General features: G+C 41.0%; 1 protein-coding gene across 20 annotated transcripts in view; it reads left to right on the top strand.

Moving 5' to 3' along the window:
• Window positions 1-20,775, top strand: part of KIF1A (kinesin family member 1A) — a 200,920-nt gene extending 180,145 nt beyond the window's left edge. For 6 of the 20 annotated variants that reach the window (XM_060241992.1, XM_060241990.1, XM_060241982.1 and 3 more), the window contains 11 exons: window positions 5,031-5,145; window positions 6,463-6,596; window positions 8,990-9,051; window positions 9,764-9,909; window positions 10,097-10,309; window positions 11,624-11,701; window positions 12,592-12,716; window positions 12,872-13,018; window positions 15,509-15,701; window positions 19,413-19,531; window positions 19,767-20,774. In XM_060241992.1, coding sequence (XP_060097975.1) covers window positions 5,031-5,145; window positions 6,463-6,596; window positions 8,990-9,051; window positions 9,764-9,909; window positions 10,097-10,309; window positions 11,624-11,701; window positions 12,592-12,716; window positions 12,872-13,018; window positions 15,509-15,701; window positions 19,413-19,531; window positions 19,767-19,809 — 1,375 coding nt within the window. In that variant the 3' untranslated portion in view covers window positions 19,810-20,774. Of the gene's footprint in view, window positions 1-2,981; window positions 3,006-5,030; window positions 5,146-6,462; window positions 6,597-8,989; window positions 9,052-9,763; window positions 9,910-10,096; window positions 10,310-11,623; window positions 11,702-12,591; window positions 12,717-12,871; window positions 13,019-15,508; window positions 15,702-19,412; window positions 19,532-19,766 lie in introns of all 20 variants that reach the window. The other 14 variants (XM_060242000.1, XM_060241995.1, XM_060241993.1 and 11 more) reach the window with 8 other exon arrangements.

Below are 20,775 nucleotides of genomic sequence, written 5' to 3'. Positions count from 1 at the left end.
TTTCCACCATGGTTCCAGAGCTCAGCTCCTCTGCCAACAGTTTTCTGTCCTTTTCAGTTCTCTTTCAGTTGCTTTATTGTAGGGTATGAGCTTGGGCAGCATTCTCAGTGGAACTACTTGACCCACCAACCATATCAGAAGTTAGGAAGGAATTTCCCCCAGATCAGATTTAGTTTATCGTTCCCATGTAATCTGTGACATCACCTCATTTTCCTGAGGCATCTGGATTTACTTATTTACTACACCTATTTCTCATTCTGAGATTGGCAGTTTAGCATGCTTCTCCTTTCTGTTCAAAACACATATCTTGTGAGCTGATCTTTTCCAAATAAGCACAGTTGCTCAGTAAGCACAAAGTTTATTGACTAAAGGCTCAGTCTGGTGACTAAAGGTTGAATTTTGCATTACCTGGTCAGCAAGGCTGATGGTTCCATATGGCTAACACTCACAGTGGTGAAGTTTGAAATAGGGAGCTGTGTGGAATGGGAAAATGATCTGACCACTGCCTATACCAAATGTACTGAAGCTCCCTGGGAGACAGTGAGGAGATCTTCATTTCAAGCGTTATTGATACAGCATGGGGTTGATAGTGTGGAAGCAGCAACCTTGCAGCAAAGGTACCATAAGAACCACCCAAACGCTGCAATCCTAAGCATGTTAGGGAGTAAGGCCAGTTCACATATTACATGTACACTTGGTATCAGAAATGCACTGCACTTTTAATGCATGCTGTCCCATTGTGATTGCAACTCTGGTGTGTAAGGAGAAGCAGCTTCCGCCTTCCCTCTTGCACAGCTTTTGTGTTCTGAAATTGCCCTGGGGAGCTGCTGGGGTGGATCCAGCCATTCTGTTCAGCAAAGTCTCCCACCCTTCATCCCTCACAGGTGGCCAGGGGGGACTTGGCAATTAGGATTGTCAGGTCATAGTCTCTCACCAGTAGGGGTGGGGGAAGCTTTCCAGGAGTGGGGAGCAAGGTGACATTGTCGCACACAACACCCTCAACAAGATGATGTCATGCAAAATGTCATCTTACTGGGGACACTGTGTGGTGATGCTCTGACATTTGGGGCAAAATTCTATGGTTACCATAGAGTTTTACCCAAAATACCAGAGTGTCACAGTGTGATGCCCCTGGTGTGATGATAATATTTCTGCATGAAGTCACATCAGGGACACTGCACCAAGTGATGGCTGTTGCGGCAGGGCTTCCCCCTGCTGACCAGCTGGCTGGCAGTGAGCAAGAGCCCGCAAAATCAGGGGGATCCCCTGCTCCCACCTGCTCCCAACCCTAAGGAGCTTTCCTCTTCCACCAGAAGAAGTGTTACTTAAGTCAGAGGAAGACTCCATAGGCTGGAGTAAGGCTTAAGACTTACTTTGCCAAGTGAAATGGCTGGATCTAACTTGTTGTTTGTTCTGTTGCAAAGTGTATGCAACTTACCTGGCTACAAATACTTTTTGCAGTGGAACAAATAGCAGCTCTCTGGGGCCATTTCAGGATGCTTAAACAGTGGGGAGGGGGATGCTGAATCCCTGTCTCCATGTTCACTGTGGTTGTAATCAGAACTGGGCCTGAATGATTCTGGGCAGTGCAAACCCTCCATTGCATGTCTGATATAAAGTCTTTGTGGTGGCCACATAACATGGAACTGGCCCTTAGTTCCATTGGATGCAATGAGATTTACTTCTGAATAAACACAGTTAGGATCATGCTTCATGTCTTATCTTTTTCTTATATACTGATGTTATGAGGCCTCTCTGATGACTTATTTGATAGCAGTATGTAAAAGCTCTTCATTAGTTTGCAGCTGGGCAGAACAAGAAAGTTTATTGCAAGGGAGAAAGTGAGATGTGCCAAATAGTGCAAGAAATGAATATCTAGATCCAATTGCAGGATTTTCCATATAGTGCAAATTCAAGTGCAAATTCTGGACTTGATCCCAGAGTTTAAAGACTTATGCTGACCCATTAAGCAATATGATGCATGAGCCAATTTGTCAGTTGAAGTGTAAACTGCCATTTTCTATATTTCCCCACATATTAATAATGCCAGCTGGTTTGAAAAAAAAAAACACGAGTGTGTTGTTAATAAATAGAAAGATAGAATATCCAGGAAGATGCACATGTGAAGAGCTAGGATTCAATCGTTGGGCTGGGTATAGGTTTCCTTGACTGATATTGCCAAAAGGGCCTGTGTATCTGTGCAGAGAAGCCAGCATTTATGGAGTGTGCTATGATTTTGTGTGGATTGTCTCAGTGTTAGCAGATGCTGGGAGAATTAATACCAAAATATTTAAGCTTGAGTGCTCAGTTCAGGCATGCATGAGATTCTATTACCATAACTCTACAAGCTCCCCAAAGCAGCACTGCCTACTCCTCACACTTCCAAATGTGAAAGCCATATTCAGAAGCATTTCCTCTGAAACTCTTGGCTATCCAGAATCCTGCATCTCTTAAACTAAAAAACATGCCCAAACATTACCTACTTAATGTGTTTTAAGTTATGCACTTCTGTTTGGCACTTTAAAATCTCAGCTAGAAACCCTCCCCACTTTGGGCAATGTAATGGCTTTTTTATTCAGAGGATCATATCCTGATAAGACTACATGCTCCACTATCTGCAAATTCCTGATGATCTTCTACCCACTGATAATGCGGGAACAGGAAGCCCAAGTGGAAGGACTTTTTTCTAATGCACAAGAGGGGAATGTTCAATATGTGCTAGTTCATACTGGATTTCATGTTGTGACCCTGCCCTTCTAACATGAAGATGAAGGGAGAATTATATCTGTTGATTCTCATTTGCTTATTCACCTGCACCAAATTCACAATGACTATGGTGGGACTTCATTAAATTATGCACCCCATTGTAGCTGCCTCCCCAGGTAGCTGTCCAGAGGACACCACTCAAACCGTGATTGCTGACATTTTAATTTTTTTGTGTATGTGTACATGTGTTTGTCTTGGGTTGCCTTCACTTGTAGCATTTCACTTGGAAATGACACTAGGTATTTCTATCTCACTTTTCTCTCACACTCCTGCTTGTTCTGTTCCCCTTCTGCCTTTCTCTCTTTCTCCTCTGAAATGTTTCTTCTTCTCCCCACCCCCCCTTTACAGTCCTCCTTTCCTAATCTTGCTTCCTCTCTGTCGGAGTTACTTGTCCTCCAGTGGCTTGTGTCTTGGTGATCCTACTCACAACTCTTTTAGTTTTGATTTTTGCAAGATGCTCCAAATCAGTTCTCTCTTAATGTGAAAATGGAATGTTTAGAATGGGATGGTAACTGTGCATCAACATCTAGTCAGATCCTCTTCAACAAAATCCAACATCTGTTTTTCAGAGGTGAATATAGAGTAATGCATAATCTCCCAAGAGAGAGGCCTGACATCTCTTTAAAAGAGGCTTCTGACTGTGTTGATAAAGTGAGCTGTGATAGTGGAATGTCCGTGTGAAATTTTTTTTTTTAAAGCATGAGGATGCTCAGACAGAAATGAGAGAAAATCCTGACATTTTAATCAGTTTATTCATGTAGCTTCTAAAACAGTCTTTAATTTAGTGGATTCAAAACACTGAATCTAAGCCAGTGGGCTCCTCAATGGGTAGTAAGAATAGCTGTGGAAAGAACAAGTGGGAAATACGGTTATCTGTATTTCATCAGAACATATATCTGCTTTAGAGGCTTCCATTCTAAAAGAATAGTTCCCATTCACTGACCATGTGATTGTTCCAAGTGTGATATTCTTTATGGCAACCCTAACTTTGGGAATGGCATAGGATGCTGTGGCATCATAAACGATATTGGGTTTTGTTGCCTGAAGACAGGTTGGGTATTTTTCATAGTACTGGCTTGAATCTGAAAACTGCTTTGATCTCATATCAAAAGAGGTGAATTGCTGAGTGTTTTGCTTCCCAGTCTACCCAGATACTTGGTGCACCTAGCAAGAGGTTCTGGAATATCAGTGCCCAAACAGAAAAGCATTAGGGGTGAGGAAAATAGACTGCCTTGTAATCGTGGATTAGGAAAGTGCCCTTGAAATCAGAAATTGGAGGTGTAGGGGAAATGTAGATGATCAAATTTTATAGGTTTCTTTTAGATATATTGATTTTGGCAACTCTGGCTGTAGGTAGAAAGTAAACTGTAGAATAAATAGTTGAAACAGCAACTTGTATGGGCAAACATCTGGTGAAGTAATATTCAAGATGTGAAATGCCAGGTGCTTCTGGAGAGATCAAACATACTGTAGCACTGAGCATCCTCACTCTTTGTTTTCTTTTCTTAACATGCTTGCCAAAAATTAGCAGCTCCTTCTGACAGAAGGAGGATAGACTGTTGCACTGTATTCAACTGAAAAGATATGGCCCTGGAGTGCTTGAGGCAAAATTTGCAGAGGACCAGCTGCATTTCCTTTTTAATCAATAGAAAATCCATTCTTTCTTATTGCTTTCCTGATCTCTCCTCATCACACACATACACACAATCCTGCTCCATTTCTTGTCCACTTTTTCTTTCAAAGGGCATATTTAAATTACAGCCCAAGAAGTGGCAATGGATCTATGGCTTTACCATTACTGGGACTATTTAAACAGAAATGAGTTTTTCTTTTTCAGGCAAGCTTCAACAAACCAAAAGCCCTGATTGGTTGCTTATTGCAGAATCAATGTTGCTGAATGTCACTTGCATTTAACTTCCTTTTCTGCTGCTTCCTACCTCTTTCCAGCCCTTCTTATTCCATACTCTTTGGTAGCTGAAAGCATATCCAAAATAATTTCGGTCTATGTGACATCTGAAAAGAAGTTAATAGCTTAAGTGCCTGCCATGAGAATTATTGCAGGTGGTTTCACTATCCTCTGAAATCATCAAAGAGACAAACAAGCAAGTGTTTCTGAGCCAAGCACTCCAGGATGGCTGCATCCATTCAGCACAAAGATGTTTGTGTGTGTGCATGTTTGCATATTGCTGTGGATATAATTCTCTCAAGGTAGCTTGCTGGTTGATAAGAGTGTTTTCAATGAGCCTCTTGCTGTTTCTTTGCAGGACATTTTATCAGTTTGAAGCAGCATGGGATAGCTCCATGCACAACTCTCTTCTGTTGAATCGAGTGACTCCATACAGAGAGAAGATCTACATGACACTCTCAGCATACATTGAGGCAAGAACCATCAGTGCCTTCGTAACACCATCCATAAATGCCACAGAGTTGGGCTTGGTACAGAGGCTTTCATCTTCACCTTCTCCAGCCCCTACTAGTCTTAACCAGTTTTTCCTTGAGATTTGTATAATTCAGCTAAAGTTAACACCCTTATAGAACACTAGAATAGCACTGAAGGACAAACACAGCACTGAAGCAAACCTTTTGACATATATTCTACTAAGGGCAAAATAGTGGTCTAACAATTCCTGATTTTGAGCCCTGAAAAGCTATGTGGTAGTGCAGCAGGTGAAGAAAGCAGTAATGGTGACTGAGAAAAGTGTGTGGGAAATTCCCATATGGAAACCGTGTTGCCAATGCATGTCCCTGCATACTCCAGCAGCAATGAATGCAAAACAGAGAATTTTTGCTGTGTAACCACAGTTGCATGTAACTTCCACCATTTTTGGCATGTGTAATGAAAAGCAGCCTTCTGAGTGTTTCCTACTCCAGATCATCCTCCTGGTGTTTTTCTTTAATCAGGAAAGAAATAAGGTCCTTGTTTATTTTCCTCTATGGGTGAAAAAAGGAAGATGAGAAGAACTTGATTTTCATTAGAGAAATGGTCTATGGCAAGAGGGTTAAGCAACTCTGACCCATCCACTGGTCATTTGTGAAAAATGACAACTTCCTGCAACATTTTTGTTTGTTTATTTAAAGACATTTTCGGGTGAAGTTGCATGGAACCACATATTGCATGTACGGGCCCTAAACGTGTGGCATCATGTCCACGTAAATTGTAAGGATAAATCATGGTGGCCTAGAGCTAGTGTGGTTAAAAGCAGCGAACTCTAATCTGGAGAACTGGGTTTAATTTCCCACTCCTAGGTGAAGTTGGGCTAGTCACAGTTCTTTCTATTTCGTTATCTTCAAGCCAGGAAAATGCTTCTCCTTCCCATGTTTTAACAGGACATGCAAATAGAGCTGGAGCAAACAGTTCTTCTTCCTTCTGTGTAAAATCTTTTGTGTTTTGGGAGATCTCATGGAGCAGAAACAAAACTTCACAAAGAGCAACTAGAGCTAGTTTTCACCTCCCTTTATGGGGCAGCAGGAAGTGAATGCTGAGTTTAGGCAATAACCAAGGACATAGAAATGATTTCTTAACAGAGATGAGTAATACCCACAGATTTTCCTTCTGTTGTGTCCCAGGTGAAGGTAACTGCTTTAGATAGCAGCTTTAAGGCATACTGAGAACCTTGCAACAGAGAACAGCTCCTCATACACTGGCAACCATGAATATCTCAAGTTTATGTAACAGCAAGTATCCTTCCATTTCAGATGGAGAACTGCACTCAGCCAGCAGTGATAACCAAAGACTTCTGCATGGTTTTCTACTCCAGAGATGCCAAACTACCTGCATCTCGATCCATCCGCAACCTCTTTGGGAGTGGAAGTCTACGTGCCTCGGAAAGGTACAAAAGCAGCCACTCATTTTCACATTTATATATATTTATCTTTATTTACTCCATTTGTACCCTGCCTTTCTCTTTTGTGGAACCCTAAAATTGGCTTACATAGTTCTCCTCTCCTCCATTTTATTCTCACAACAGTTCTGTGAGGTTGGTTAGACTGAGAGAGAATAATTGGCCCTTGGTCACTCAGCAAGGTTTCTCAAGTTTAGTTTAATACGGTCAGAGACCCAACCAAAAAAAAGAAAATAGGTAACAAGTGGCATTAAAAGAAAAAAAACCCAAACCAAGGAATACAATTGAACTTGGGCACAATACAAAATACTATACATAAAAATTTCAGTTTCCATTTCTAGTTATAAAACATTTCTAGTTATAAAACATAAATTAAAATATTTCATAGACATTTAAATGTTTTTATCCATTAGTTGTTTACGGAGTCTTATGGCTCGTACAGCAAATGTTGTAGCCTTCATAGTAATTTCCTGGTTCCTATCCGCTAAAATCTTATCTAGATAAAAGCTAAAATCTCTCCCCGGGAACTAGTCACAAATAGGAGTAATATAAATCGAACGAATGTTCTGATAAAGGTTACATTCAAAGAGAATGTGCTCTCTCATCTCTATCCTCCCATCTCCGCAGATACATAACCTTTCCTCATAGGGGCGCCTTTTGTATTTACCTTCTGTGACCACTGAAGGGAGCATATTTGCTCTCATGAGTGTGAAGGCTCTTCTATAATCAGGTTTATCTAAATTCTGCAAGTATGGCATCAGAACTGTTCGATTCAGGTTTCCTGTGCCTGAAGGATAACATTTAATCTGGGACAAACCATGTTGTCTTTTGGTATCTAGAATCCTTTGTTTAAGGAAGGGTTTAACTGCACTACCTTCCAACTGCATCATAAACTGTTTAGAGAACCCATAATAAACTAATTTAAACTCGGTTTCTCTAACCCAATAAGGTGTCAAGGCGTCTTTCATGATCAGGCTCGTTAGCCCAGTAGGGTTAGTCATTAGTTTGTACCAATATAGAAAGACAATAATCCATAAACAGGCCTGTAAGGTGACCATGCCAGTTTCCACTCGTATGAAAGCATTTGAAGCACCAGGTGGGGCTTGAAGAACATGCCTTAGAAACTTAGATTGAACTCTTTCTAATGCTTGCCAGTGTGTCTTATGTGGGGATATGCTCAAAGGGGCTCCATATAGTAGTTGGGCAAGAGATTAGGCCTTAAAGATCTTAACTGCCGCAGCTACATTCCGTCCCCCTGAGTTCCAGAAAAATTTCTCCGTTGCCCCAGTACTTATAGTCGCATTCATTATGACATGATCACATGCGTCCTTCTGGAACCAGAGGACTGAAAAACTACTCCCAAATATTTGAAACAGCGAACTTGTTCAACTTCTACTAAGTTGATTCGCCAATGATATGTTCTGGGTTTGGTAGCAAAGACTAAAACTTTCGACTTCTGGTAATTGATTTTAGTATAATTGGAATGGCTGTACTAAGCTAATATTTTCATAGCTTGTTTAAGACCGACAGGGGTCCTAGAAATCAGCACCGCATCGTCAGCATGTAAGAGAAAGGGGATATGTTTCTCGGTAATTTTAGGAGCGTGCACCTCTGGACAGTTTAGATGATTCCCCAGATAGTTAATAAAAAGGTTATATAGGGAAGGGGCCAAAATACAGCCTTGTTTGACTCCTTTTTCTACATTTATGGCTTCTGTAAGATGGCCTTGGGGGTCTGTTCTCACTCTGATCTTAGTGTTCCTGTATAAGTTTTTTATTAGGGCCAATGAGGTTACATGACATAGTGGGAATTTGAATCTGGTACCGATTCATCACTAGCAGTTGCTCCCCCGGGCTTCTGCTTTTCTCAGAGCAAGTGACCAATTCCCCACTAGTTGCTGCGTGGCCACATTTTGACTTGCGGCTCCCTCCAATTTCCCTTGCAGCTTCTGGATCTCCAAAAAATAAGACCAAATCACCACAGCGGAAATTAGAGGGAGTCACAAGTCAAAATGCAGCCGTGCAGTGACTAGTGGAGAATTGGTTGCTTGCTCCAAGGAAAGCAGAAACCTGAGGACAAAACAACTGCTAGTGAGGTATCATTATGGGTCTTCCAGATACTAGTGCAGCCCTCTAACTACTACACTATACTGCATATGTGGCTTTTAACATGATTAGTAGCATTCATATGTATGAAGTTCACATTCCTAATTCAGGGCTGATTGATGGGGTGTGAAACTTTGGAATTAGCATTAAAGGAGCAGTGTTCAGATCACCAACTAGGAAGTCATTGGAGAGTGATTTTCATATCAGTAGTTATAAAATACTACTGATTCTGTCATGTGTGTTGAACTTTACAGTAACTTTTCTTTTTCCTTGCAGTAACCGTGTGACTGGTGTCTATGAGCTCAGCCTTTGCAGGGTGGCTGATGCTGGCAGCCCAGGTAGGAAGCTATCCTTTGTGTTCTGCTTCACCTGAAGGGTTTCAGGTAGCCTGGTCAGCATGACAGGTCTACACAGAGTGTTGAGTTTGTGCTTAAAGAAGAAGATATAACATCCAAAGGGTATAGCACAGGGGCAGCCAAACTGCAGCTCAGGAGCCACATGTGGCTCTTTCGTATGTATTGTATGGCTCTCAAAGCCTCCACTGCCCTGTTGACCAGCATGGGGAAGACATTTGTCTCTTTAAATCACTCCTCCAAGCCAGCCGGTGGCTTGGAAAACACATTTCAAGTTAAATGTTGCTTTCTTTCCATCTCTCCCTCCCTCCTCCTTCCCCCATCTTCCTTCCTTCCTTTCTTCCTTCCTTCCTTCCTTCCTGTCTTGTGGCTCTCAAATATCTGATATCTATGTCTTTCAGCTCTCAAACATCTGACATTTATTCTACTTGGCTCTTACATAACCTGATATTTTATGTTGGCCCACTAAATATGCAAAAGTCAATGATGTACCATTACCAAGAATGCATATTGAGGATGAGAGTGGCACAGTATGTGCAGTTTACATAGGAATATTATTTTCTAATAAAACAAGCAAATCCTAAGACACAACTAACAAAGCCATTGAAGGAACATGTCTAAAACCAATTTCTTAAACATGGTGCATAGACTGGGCATGAGCTATGTTTTATAAAGGCTGAAATATTTCCCTCTGCAGGGATGCAAAGAAGGCGAAGGCGTGTACTTGACACATCTGTAGCATACGTGCGAGGCGAGGAGAACCTGGCAGGCTGGAGACCACGCAGTGACAGTCTTATCTTGGATCACCAGTGGGAACTGGAGAAGCTCAGCCTTCTGCAGGAAGTAAGACTCAAGCCCCAAGACCCACAGTGGGTCAGGGTGTAAAGACCTGAGGGTGGATAGATTTAGAGAACATTTCCTGTAATGTGATATATAGCTTATTTCTTAGACAGACATTAATTTCTGTGTAAGATTCACTCTGTACATATTTTATCTGTGACCTAATCCTGTCAGTGGTTTCTTTCTCAAGGTTGAGAAAACAAGACACTATCTGCTCCTGCGTGAGAAGCTGGAAACAACTCAGCGCTCAGGACTGGATTCCCTGTCGCCAAGCTCCAGTGAAGACTCTGATTCCCGTAGTACATCTTATGTCTCATCTCCCATCTCAGCAGATGGGACCCCAGAGGGAAGGGCTTTACCACTGGACACACCCAGTGAGAGGCAGAAAGAACTTGCAGTCAAGGTATGGAATCTAGGATAGCATCAAGTAATTCTCTGGGAAGGTTGCATTTGGCTTCATTTTCAACATAGGTATGTGATGTGATAGCCTATACCTGTAAGTCTTGCAGTGTCTGTATTGGAGACAGCAGGATACTGGCAGCAGTTCTCAAGACTGTCTTTTGCTCTGAAGTAAATGGGCATCCCTGAATGACAGCAAAAGCTGCACGAGGTTTTAAGCTTGCTGTTGGTTTCAATTTGTCAGAATTTTTAGACAAATAGCATTAGAATCACTAACAAGGCAGCACTGTGATTGCCAGGCTCTGTTGAAGCAAATGGCAGCATTTCTAGAGATGTCTTTTACATATGAAAGACCATGAGGTCTCCAACCTTGTTGAGTCTTTTGAAATTTTGGAATGGGTAGTGGGAATAGGGAGACCTCTCAGGCTCCCTGTCCTCTGCTTGCTGCCACTTGGTGGAGCCATGGGGAAAAATAGTTTTATCATAGAGTTTTGGTGAATCCTACAGCACCAACCCAGTGCCATGACATCTCTTATGCAGGTGGTATGATGTCATTCTCTCTGTTCCTGCTCCCCCACTTTTCTTGCTGGTTGCCAGCCAACACAAAATGGTTGTTATGGAAAGCAGGACCAGTTAAAAATGGCTGCCAAAGACAGGGAAATCACAACTGTTGGAAAGTTTCAACCAAAGCTTCCTTCTAAGATAGGAGCAGCTGTTTTATAAAGGACACTGCTTGCAAACACATAAAGGATGCCTCTTAGGCTCTTTTGGAGCCTCTTCTGCTGTAGTGAAGTGGAGGAATGCCAGGATTAGCTCTCCAATATGAGGAAAGGGTACTTTGAGGAAGAATCAACTGAGCATCACAAAACACATCAGTGGACACCTTGATGCCTATGGATGTGCTATTGAGAATCACTGGTTTAAAAGATGCGGGTGTTGTGCTAAAGCTTTTTTGCACACAAAATATGCTGTTGCAGAGACAGAAACATAGGATATTGGGTTTTCCAGTTTTTGAAATACAAAAAATATGACTATGCTCACCATCAAGCTGCTAGTGTTTAAAAATTCCCTCATATATGCAAGCATGGCTGATGTTTTCTTGGCATGTGATCAAAAAAACTGCCAACAAGTTGTTATTAATAGATTCCTGAAGGAGCCTAATGTGGGGAACCTGATAGGTGCCCTCTCCATGCAAAAGCTTTTTCAGAGAAGAAAAGACATAGCCAATGGTTAATTCTGCCCTGCTACTGGCTCTTGAGTGAGATCAAATATTTGTTCCACAAGCTAGATCTTTTCCTTTTTCCCCTTCTTTCTACAGTGCTTGCGCCTCCTTACTCACACATTCAACAGAGAGTACAGCCACAGCCATGTTTGTGTAAGCGCCAGTGAGAGCAAGGTATGAGAAACTCCACACTTCCCTTCTGTCCCCTGTTAATAGAGAAACAGGTAAGAAAGGAAGGAAAGGATGCTGCGTGACTGTACTAGAGCAGCCAGTTGGAAGTCAGGCACGTAGCTCTTTTTCTTCAGGAAGAGACAGGTGCAAAGTGTTGAATTTCTCCATGTTCATTCTGGATGGATCTAAGAGATGTTGTCTTTTTTAGGAAGAGAGGCAGTTTCATTCATTCATTCATTCATTCATTCATTCATTCAGTAAGATCTTTTTCATTTGCATATGAAAATGTGTATCATTTCAGAAAGAGAAGCTGAAATGGGGATTGGTTGGGGATGGAGAGGAGAGAATAACCTGGCCTACAGGTTTCTTACTATTCGAAGGCTGGATCCAAAGTTAGTTAAGGCCAGATGTCTTGGGAATAAAGTTGCAGCAAGAAAGAGAACTCTCTGAGTGTCTTTTTCCCTGAAGACTACTTGCTCAAGTACATATAAATCTTGAGTATTTACCAGGTTGGCACCCATGGAAAACCAATGGATGCAGATACCTTAATTGCACATTCTTTCCAAGAACTGCATTTTCTATTGTCCTTATACTGTTTTTCTAGATACAAATGTTGGGAATCTCCATTGAAGGTCATTGGGATGAGAGGGTTCTGTAATCTTTTGATACAGAAGTGGTATTTTTTGTGCAATAGAGAAGAGTAGTTCATGCCTGCTTCATGATCAAGACAGGATCACATAGCCAAGCACCAAACTCCAGCATTCCCTGACATTAATGGAGTCTCACCCGATCTGAACACAATATTCATCCTGCCAGTTAGCTTGCATTATATAGCGTAGAGAGTATATTGTAAAGCAAAGTTTGAGCTATGTTTTTCCTTTTTGTGTACATAGCTGTCTGAAATGTCTGTGACTCTGTTGAGAGACCCCTCCATGCCAGCCCTTGGAGGTACTACTTTGACCCCCTCCTCCACCTGCCCGTCACTGGTTGAAGGACGGTACAATGCCACAGAGGCCAGGTAAGTGAAGTGGCAAAGCTAAGATGTTCAAATTAGCTTTCATCCCTACATATATGCCTAGTTTGAGAGCCTGTACTAACTTCACCGGGGGGGGGGGTGGGACGGGGACTTGTCTAGGTTTCATTGAAGTTATGCACCTGCCTTCTCCCCTGCAGAACCGTCCAGCTCTCTCCCAGGTTGGAAAGTCCTGACCTTGAGTCTATGATTGAAGGAGAATTGAAGAAATCTCCTACCTGCGGACTTGAGGATGAAAAAGAAACTCAGCGCTTATTGGTCCCTGATATTCAAGAGATTCGGGTCAGGTACAAGCTATGGGCTTTTGAATAGGCTTCTGTGTTTGGCATAGAGCTGAGCATTTGGACAATGGTCCAGTGTCTTTTCAGAGACCAGAGATACTACTGCTTTTCTGTTCCTTGATACCTCTTCCCTTGGGAAGGAAGTCATTCCAGTGCTGAAGCATGTGGCAGTTTAGAATTTAGCATAGTTTTCTCTGAGAAATTGTAAAGCTGCTGATTATGGGAAAACACCCAGAAGACTATATTCACACATATTGCAAGCAATGTGGGTATGCTTCACTGTGAAGAGATCCCCCTGAACCCCATGGGCAGGGCCAATCACATGAATCCTTCTATCGCAGAGGCAACACTTCAGTCTGCTTAAGGAAGGTCCCTTCCAAGGAGACAGTGTCAAAACCAACTCCCAGAAGACTACCCATCTTACTGCCTCTGAAAAAGACACACACTCTAATGAAGTAGAAGAAATTGGATTTATACCCCACCCTATATCCTGAATCTTAGAGTATCAGAGTGGCTTACAATCTCCTTTACCTCCCCCCCTCCCACAACAGACACCCTGTGAGGTGGGTGAGGCTGAGAGAGTTCTCATAGAAGCTGCCCTTTCAAGGACAGCTCTGAGATAGCTATGGCTGACCCATTCTAGCAGCTGTAAGTGGAGGAGTGGGGAATCAAATCTGGTTCTCCCAGATAAGAGTCCACGCACTTAACCACACCTAACTGGCTCTCAATACACTTTCCAAAAACTTGTAGCTATGGAGGAAGAAGAGAAAGCATACCAGAAAAGAACTTACAACCAAATCAGTAATTTTAAAGCTATTTTAAAACACTGTGAGGGCCTAATTAGGGCCCACAGCGTGGCACTTTTACACACACCCCGCACCTTATCAACTGCCAAAACAGTGGGGAAGCTTTTTCTGTACTTTATAAGGCATCGCTATGGAGGGGGCAGGATGAGGCTGCGGCCACGCAGCATTTTAAAATCACTTTTAAAAGGTGGCAGCATCCCTATGATGGCCATGAGGATGCTGTTACATCTAGTTTGAACCTTATAGAAGTGTGCAACCAGGTGAATTCCACTATACACCTTAATACCACATCATCCACCTGGAAATGGAGGTGGTAAATGAGATCTTCACAGAAGCCCTGTTCTACAGTCATTCCCCAGAGCTGGTTTGGGCAGACATTCTCTTGAATATGCCTGTCATTTCTATGAAGACTCTGTGAACTCCTTCCGGAGCTCCATTTTGAATAAACCTCAGAGGAAACAAGCAAGGAACCTACTGCCCACAGAAACAAAACTGGGACAGTGGAACATGTGATGAAGATTCAGGGATCTTCATCAGTCTTTAAAAGATAATTTGCCTGCATACCCCATTGCAATTTGGACTGGGACTGCATAGGAAAGTTCCCCACTGCTAGGATAGAAGGGTAGGTCTAATGTTCTCACTGCCACTGTCATGCAACCTTGTGTTGAAAGACAAAGGTGCAGAGGGAGGATGGGGAGCTTTCAGGGGATAAATAGCCACAATCTCCAGTCTATTTGTCCCAGAGCTCTTCCATAGATTTCTGGTCTAGGCAGTGAAGTCCCTGAATGGAAACTGCTCTCCTCCCCACAAGATTCTGTGGTTGTCATCCAAATTACAGCAGGTTTTCCTTTAGAAATTACTCCCACCCCATTATTTTGTCTCTTTCAAGAATTTCCTCAGTACAACAGAGGCAAATCTGACTCTCGCTCTCTTCAAGTGTTTGTTCTCTATTTTCATTAAATTCATGCAGAGGAGAGTTGGATCATTCCTGCTGGTGCTGTCATCCCATCTCTATGCATTCAGCTAAACATTGGTAGTGGACCCTTGTGTATACATACTAACACACATAGATGTCGTCACACATTTAGCACCTACTTTCTGCAACATTCATGATTGCATAGAGGAGTCTGTGCATGTATGCAAGGGCTTACTGCAAATGTTTTGTTGAATGCACCAACATAAGGAGGCAAGGCCAGCAGCCATAATCTTATTCATCTCTGCATGCATTGAGTGAACATCTGAAGAGAACTCCAAATAATCCTAGTTTGACATCACATTGGCAGCTCTTTCACATCACAGCAGAAGCACTAGATGTGGCCTCAGTTCTACTTTCCAAATTGCCCAAGGACCAGCAGCAAAGTGGGAGGAGTCTTAAGAAGGAGATTTGAATCCTCAGCCATGATGAAGCATATGAAAGCAGGTTGCTAAAAGTTGGCTGAATCTCACTTCCTATGAGCACCTCTCTCTGCATTGGCAGGGTCTCCCATGCAAAAGGAAATAAAGCAAGCAAAAACCTTTTATGCAAAACCTTTTATGCAAGAGCTGTAATGCAAAAGCCACCATTCAGAATTTAACTTTTGTGTTGGAAATCTGAATAGATTAGTGGATCTGGACCTAAGGCAAAGGTATCATATTATTTAAAATGTTTATACTGTTACAAAGTATAATGCCAGTGTTGTCTCCTCTGCAGCCCCATTGTCTCCAGAAAAGGTTACATACATTTCCTGGAGCCCCACACAAATGGCTGGGTGAAACGCTATGTGGTTGTGAGGCGCCCTTATGTCTACATCTACAATAGTGACAAGGACTCTGTGGAAAGGGCTGTCCTGAACCTCTCGTCAGCTCAGGTGGAATACAGCGAGGACCAGCAGGCAATGCTGAAAGTAAGAAGAAGATTATGGCTCAGAGACAGCAATGGCTAGAGCCCAAGGCTGATTTAGTAAAGAAGGGACCACTGCAATGGCTAAAGGCCAGTGAGAATGAGAAGTACAGGGAAAGGAATGGCAATAAAGAGAAGAATGTATCTTTTAGTTTGGCCCTTAGCAGGACCTTTTTTGTAGAAAAAGTCCAGCAGGAACTCATTTGCACATTAGGCCACACCCCCTGACATCATTGTCTCACACAGGGTTTTTTTGTAGAAAAAGCCCAGCAGGAACTCATTTGCATATTAAGTCACACACCCTGATGCCCCAGCCAGAACTGCGTTCCTGTGCATTCCCCTGACATCTCTGACTTGCCTGTGTCACTTCTGGGTCACATAGGCATGTTGCATTTATTTCCAGCTACTTGCCTGTTGGGTGTGTGTGTGTGATTTGGAGGGTTGAGAAGAGCACCCAAAACCAGAGCCCTCTCCTCCCCCCCCCCGCCTGCACTGGAAGATCTGGCAGCTTTAGGAAAAACTGAGTGCATACACAACTGAGATAATTTTGTAGGCAGCTCACACATCTATGCTGTAGCTATGATCATTCCAAAACCACAAGAGAAGGCTGTGTAAGAGACACCGAAAAAGAACAAAGCCCATACAGGGCACACAGCCTGTAGTGCTGCAAATACTTATAAAATGCTTATAAATTAATTTTATAAATAAATCAATGTTTTAATCCATCATGCTGTCTCAGTGAAAACACTTGCGTGGAGGTCTTGCGCAACAGGGCACTGGTAAGACCCCATTTGAAGACGCCAATGGTTTGTGCTGAGCTCATGAAAGTGTTATAAAGGCAGCTTTGTCTCTCTAAGTATGTAATTTTGGAGTATGCATGTGCCTGAGGAAGTGATTCCAGGAAACGGGTTCTTATCGGTGTCCTGTTGCGCAAGACCTCCACACAAGGGACTTTTGGATTTTGAGATTCTTTTGGACTAAGACTTCAGTCTTGGAAGCTCTAAGGAGCCATCATTAAATGGCCATTAATTTGTATGTATCCTTAAGAGTCCTCATGTAATGAAGCGAGTGCTTTTCATGTACCGCTTCAAGTATTTTCATTGAGACAGCACGATGGATTAAAACACTGATTTATTTATAAAATTTATTTTTAATCATTTTATAAGTATTTGCAGCAGTACAGGCTGTGTGCCCTGTATGAGTTTTGTTCTTTTTCAGTAGCTATGATTATGGCAATCACCTTTACTCCAGGATGAGAGCAGAGGGTTGGCGCTGTTCTGGTTAAAATGGGACACAGAGTTCCATATTTGCAAAATATTGTGTGTGTAGCTACTTAGGATCTGGAGGCAAAGTGTTACATTTCTTTTAAAACAATTTTATTGGTAACATATGGTAATAAATCTATATCTTACATCTTTTAAAAAAGCTTATTTTATCTACCCCATATTTACTTTCTACCCACCCCTCCCCCCGTTACTTGATCCCCACCGGTGTTATTTACTTAAAATGGAAATATTTAAAGGTACCCTTAACTATTAAAACAAAAATTTATATTCTTCTTTTTAAAACTTAATCATTATTAAAGATTGTCCAATGTCCTTTTATTTTCCACTCTTTTAATACATATCTTCTAAACTTTTTCCATTCCATCTTAAAAACTTCTAAATCATAGCCTCTTAATATTCTTGTTAATTTGTCCATTTCACTCCATGTCATAACTTTTATAATCCAATCCCATTTCTCTGGTATTTTTTCTTGCTTCCACAACTGTGCATACAATGTCCTAGCGGCTGAGAGCAAGTACCAGATTAAAGTTCTATCTTCTTTTAGAAATTTTTCCATTTGTAGTCCCAACAGAAAAGTCTCTGCAACTTTGTAAAACTCATATCCCAAGATCTTAGAAATCTCTTGCTAAATCATCTGCCAAAAGATTTTAGCTCTTTCACAAGTCCACCACATATGGTAGAAAGAACCTTCATGCTTTTTGCATTTCCAACATCTGTCTGGCATCTTGTTATTTATCTTTGCCAATTTTTTAGGAGTCATATACCTTCTATACATCATCTTAAAACAGTTTTCTTTAATACTTTGACATGTTGAAAGTTTCATAGAGTTCTTCCACAAATATTCCCAAGTTTTCGTCTGTATTTCTTTATTTACATTAATTGCCCATTTAATCATTTGAGATTTCACTACTTCATCTTCTGTAGACCATTGTAGAAGTAATTTATATACTTTTGAAATTAATTTATCATAGTCTCCAAGCAGAACTTTTTTCCAATTCTGTTTGCTCTTTCCTTATTCCTTCAGTTTTAATATCATTCTCCACCAAGCTCTTTATTTGTTGCATTTGAAACCAATCATATTTATAATTCAACTCTTCAGCAGTTTTCAGTTCTATTTTGCCACTTTGTATTTTTAATAGTTGATTATATGACAACCACTTTTCTTCGCCTATCTCAGCTGTTATTTTTATTACTTCAGCTGGCACTATCCATAACTGTCTTCTCTCATCTCCATATTTCTTGTATTTAATCCATGTATTTAGCAAATTATTTCTTATATAATGGTGAGAGAAAAAACCATCCATCTTCTTTTTTCCATAATACAAATATGTGTGCTAGCCAAATTTATTTCCGTGACCTTCGAACACTAAAAGTTTTTTGTTTAACAACGTTATCCATTCTTTCATCCACACTAAGCAAACTGCTTCCTGATATAATTTTAAATTCGGCAGTTGAAACCCACCTCTTTCTTTTGCATCCGTCAAAATTTTCATTTTAATCCTTGGTTTCTTCCCAGCCCACACAAATTCTGAGATTTTCCTTCGCCATTTATCAAATTATTTGCCATCCTTCACAATCAGAATAGTTTGAAACAAATACATTATTCTTGGTAAGATATTCATTTTGATTGCAGCTATTCTACCCAACAATGACAAATTAAGCTTATTCCATTTTAACATGTCTTCATCCATTTTACGCCATAACTTCTCATAATTATTTTTAAACAGATCAATATTCTTCATTGATATCTCCACCCCTAGGTATTTTACCTTAGAGGTGACTTCACAACCCGTAAGTCTCTGTAATTCTTGTTGCTTGTTCATCCGCATATTTTTACACAGAATTTTTGATTTTTCTCTATTAATACAAAGTCCCGCCAACTCCCCATACTCTTGTATTTTAGCTAGCAGCAAAGGTGTAACTTGTATGGGGTTTTCATTTATAAACGTTATATCATCAGCAAAAGCTCTATATTTGTAAGTAAATCCTTTTATTCTTAATCCTTCTATTTTTCTTCTTGGATCTGCATCAATAATATTTCAAGAGTCATTATAAACAACAATGGTGAAAGCGGACAGCCTTGTCTAGTGCCTTTGCTAATTTTCATATCTTCTGTAAGATCTGTGTTTATATACAACCTTGCACTTTGTTCAGTATATATTGCTTTTATCATCCTTATAAAGTTACATCTCAACAGCCACAGAGTATAGCTTTGAAGCAGAACTGAACATAAATTTTGGGGACATTTGATTTGGACAGTAACATCTACGTTCATTAAATTATTTTGTATGCCCCACTGTATTCTGTTTCTGTATTACTATATTGTATGCTCCACATTTCTATATTGTGTTTTTATATTGTATGCTTCACTGTACCCTTTATCTATATTACTATTAATTGCAATTCCATCCCCCCCCCCCCCATTTTAGACACCCAACACATTCGCAGTGTGCACAGAGCATCGTGGAATCCTGTTGCAGGCAAGCAGTGACAAGGATATGCATGACTGGCTGTATGCATTTAACCCACTCCTGGCTGGATCAATAAGGTAGATGAATATTTTAACAGCCATTCTTCTGTAGCAAGAGAAAATTCAAGACCAAGAGACAGCTTTGGACTTCCCTTCCCAAAAGGCTGAGCCTTCCTGGTTTGGCCCAGAGGCCTGTTCTGGGTCTCTCTCTGAAGATGGGTTGGAGGTCTGAAGAATAGTTTTGCCTCTTATCTTATTCTTCCCCCACCAACATTAATTTCCCCTCCCCCTCTTCTCTCATTTGCTTCCACAGATCCAAACTGTCTAGACGGAGAACAGCTCAGACAAGAATTTAGCCTCAAAATGCCCCCGCCCCAACTTTCAAACAGGATTGAGATAATGGGTGCTCTCTGAAGGTCCCCATCTTAAATTTGGATCTCTCCTGTCCTCCCAGAGACCTGCTCCACAGCGTTACAGCTCCATCTCAAGTTACAGCTTCATTGGCAAAACTAATTCTATGGTACCTTTAGAAGCCTGGCACACCCTGGCTATGATGAATTCTTCTGCACATGTGATCTTCCACCCATCTCTGTATTGGGTGACCTAGGTGACATATGACCAGTAACAAAGCAAGAGCTGTTTAATTATTATTATTTATTTTTAAGGCAACATTTTCAAGAGGCAGGAATTTGTTTAAGCTTGAAGGGTGCAAATCATGTGGAATTATTATTGAAAGGAGATGGAAGCTATAGGATTGTGTACTGATCATTCATAACTTATTGACATTTTCAAAATTACTTACTAGAGCAAGAAAGAGTAGTATGGGATTATATTTATAAAGTATTTATTTGTATTATGTCACTGAAAATGTACATTATATTTATTTCTCATATTTACACACATACATTGTGCTGCTTCCCATTTTTTTGGTAAAGAAAAAAGGTGAAAAAAGCTAGCCAGTGGAGCAAAAGGAAAGGGCCCTGTCTGCCATTTTGAGATGTTACCTTTATGATGTTTACATTTGGTTGTTTGTTTTTTATAGTGTAATCCTCTGCAGAATTATTCCAGTCTACGTCAATTTGCTTTAAACTGGAGAAACTCAGCATAATAGTGCTCTGTTAAGGAGCAATCACACAATTTGGATGTAAGTCCCATGTTACTGAATGGGGCTTATTCCCAGGAAAGCGTTCATAGGATTGCAGCTTTAATCACCTAGTCTGCTGCTGTTTTATTTCAATCTTGGGTCAACTGTAGATGTAACATTCCCCCACCTTTTCTTAAAAAAAGAAAAGCAGCTTCAGGAGGCTATAATCTGGAGTGAA

This window comes from Heteronotia binoei, chromosome 6, assembly GCF_032191835.1.
Source record: "Heteronotia binoei isolate CCM8104 ecotype False Entrance Well chromosome 6, APGP_CSIRO_Hbin_v1, whole genome shotgun sequence".
Lineage (NCBI taxonomy): Eukaryota > Metazoa > Chordata > Lepidosauria > Squamata > Gekkonidae > Heteronotia > Heteronotia binoei.
The sequence above is the reverse complement of the archived record's forward strand: the minus strand, read 5'-3'. Positions and strand labels throughout refer to the sequence as shown.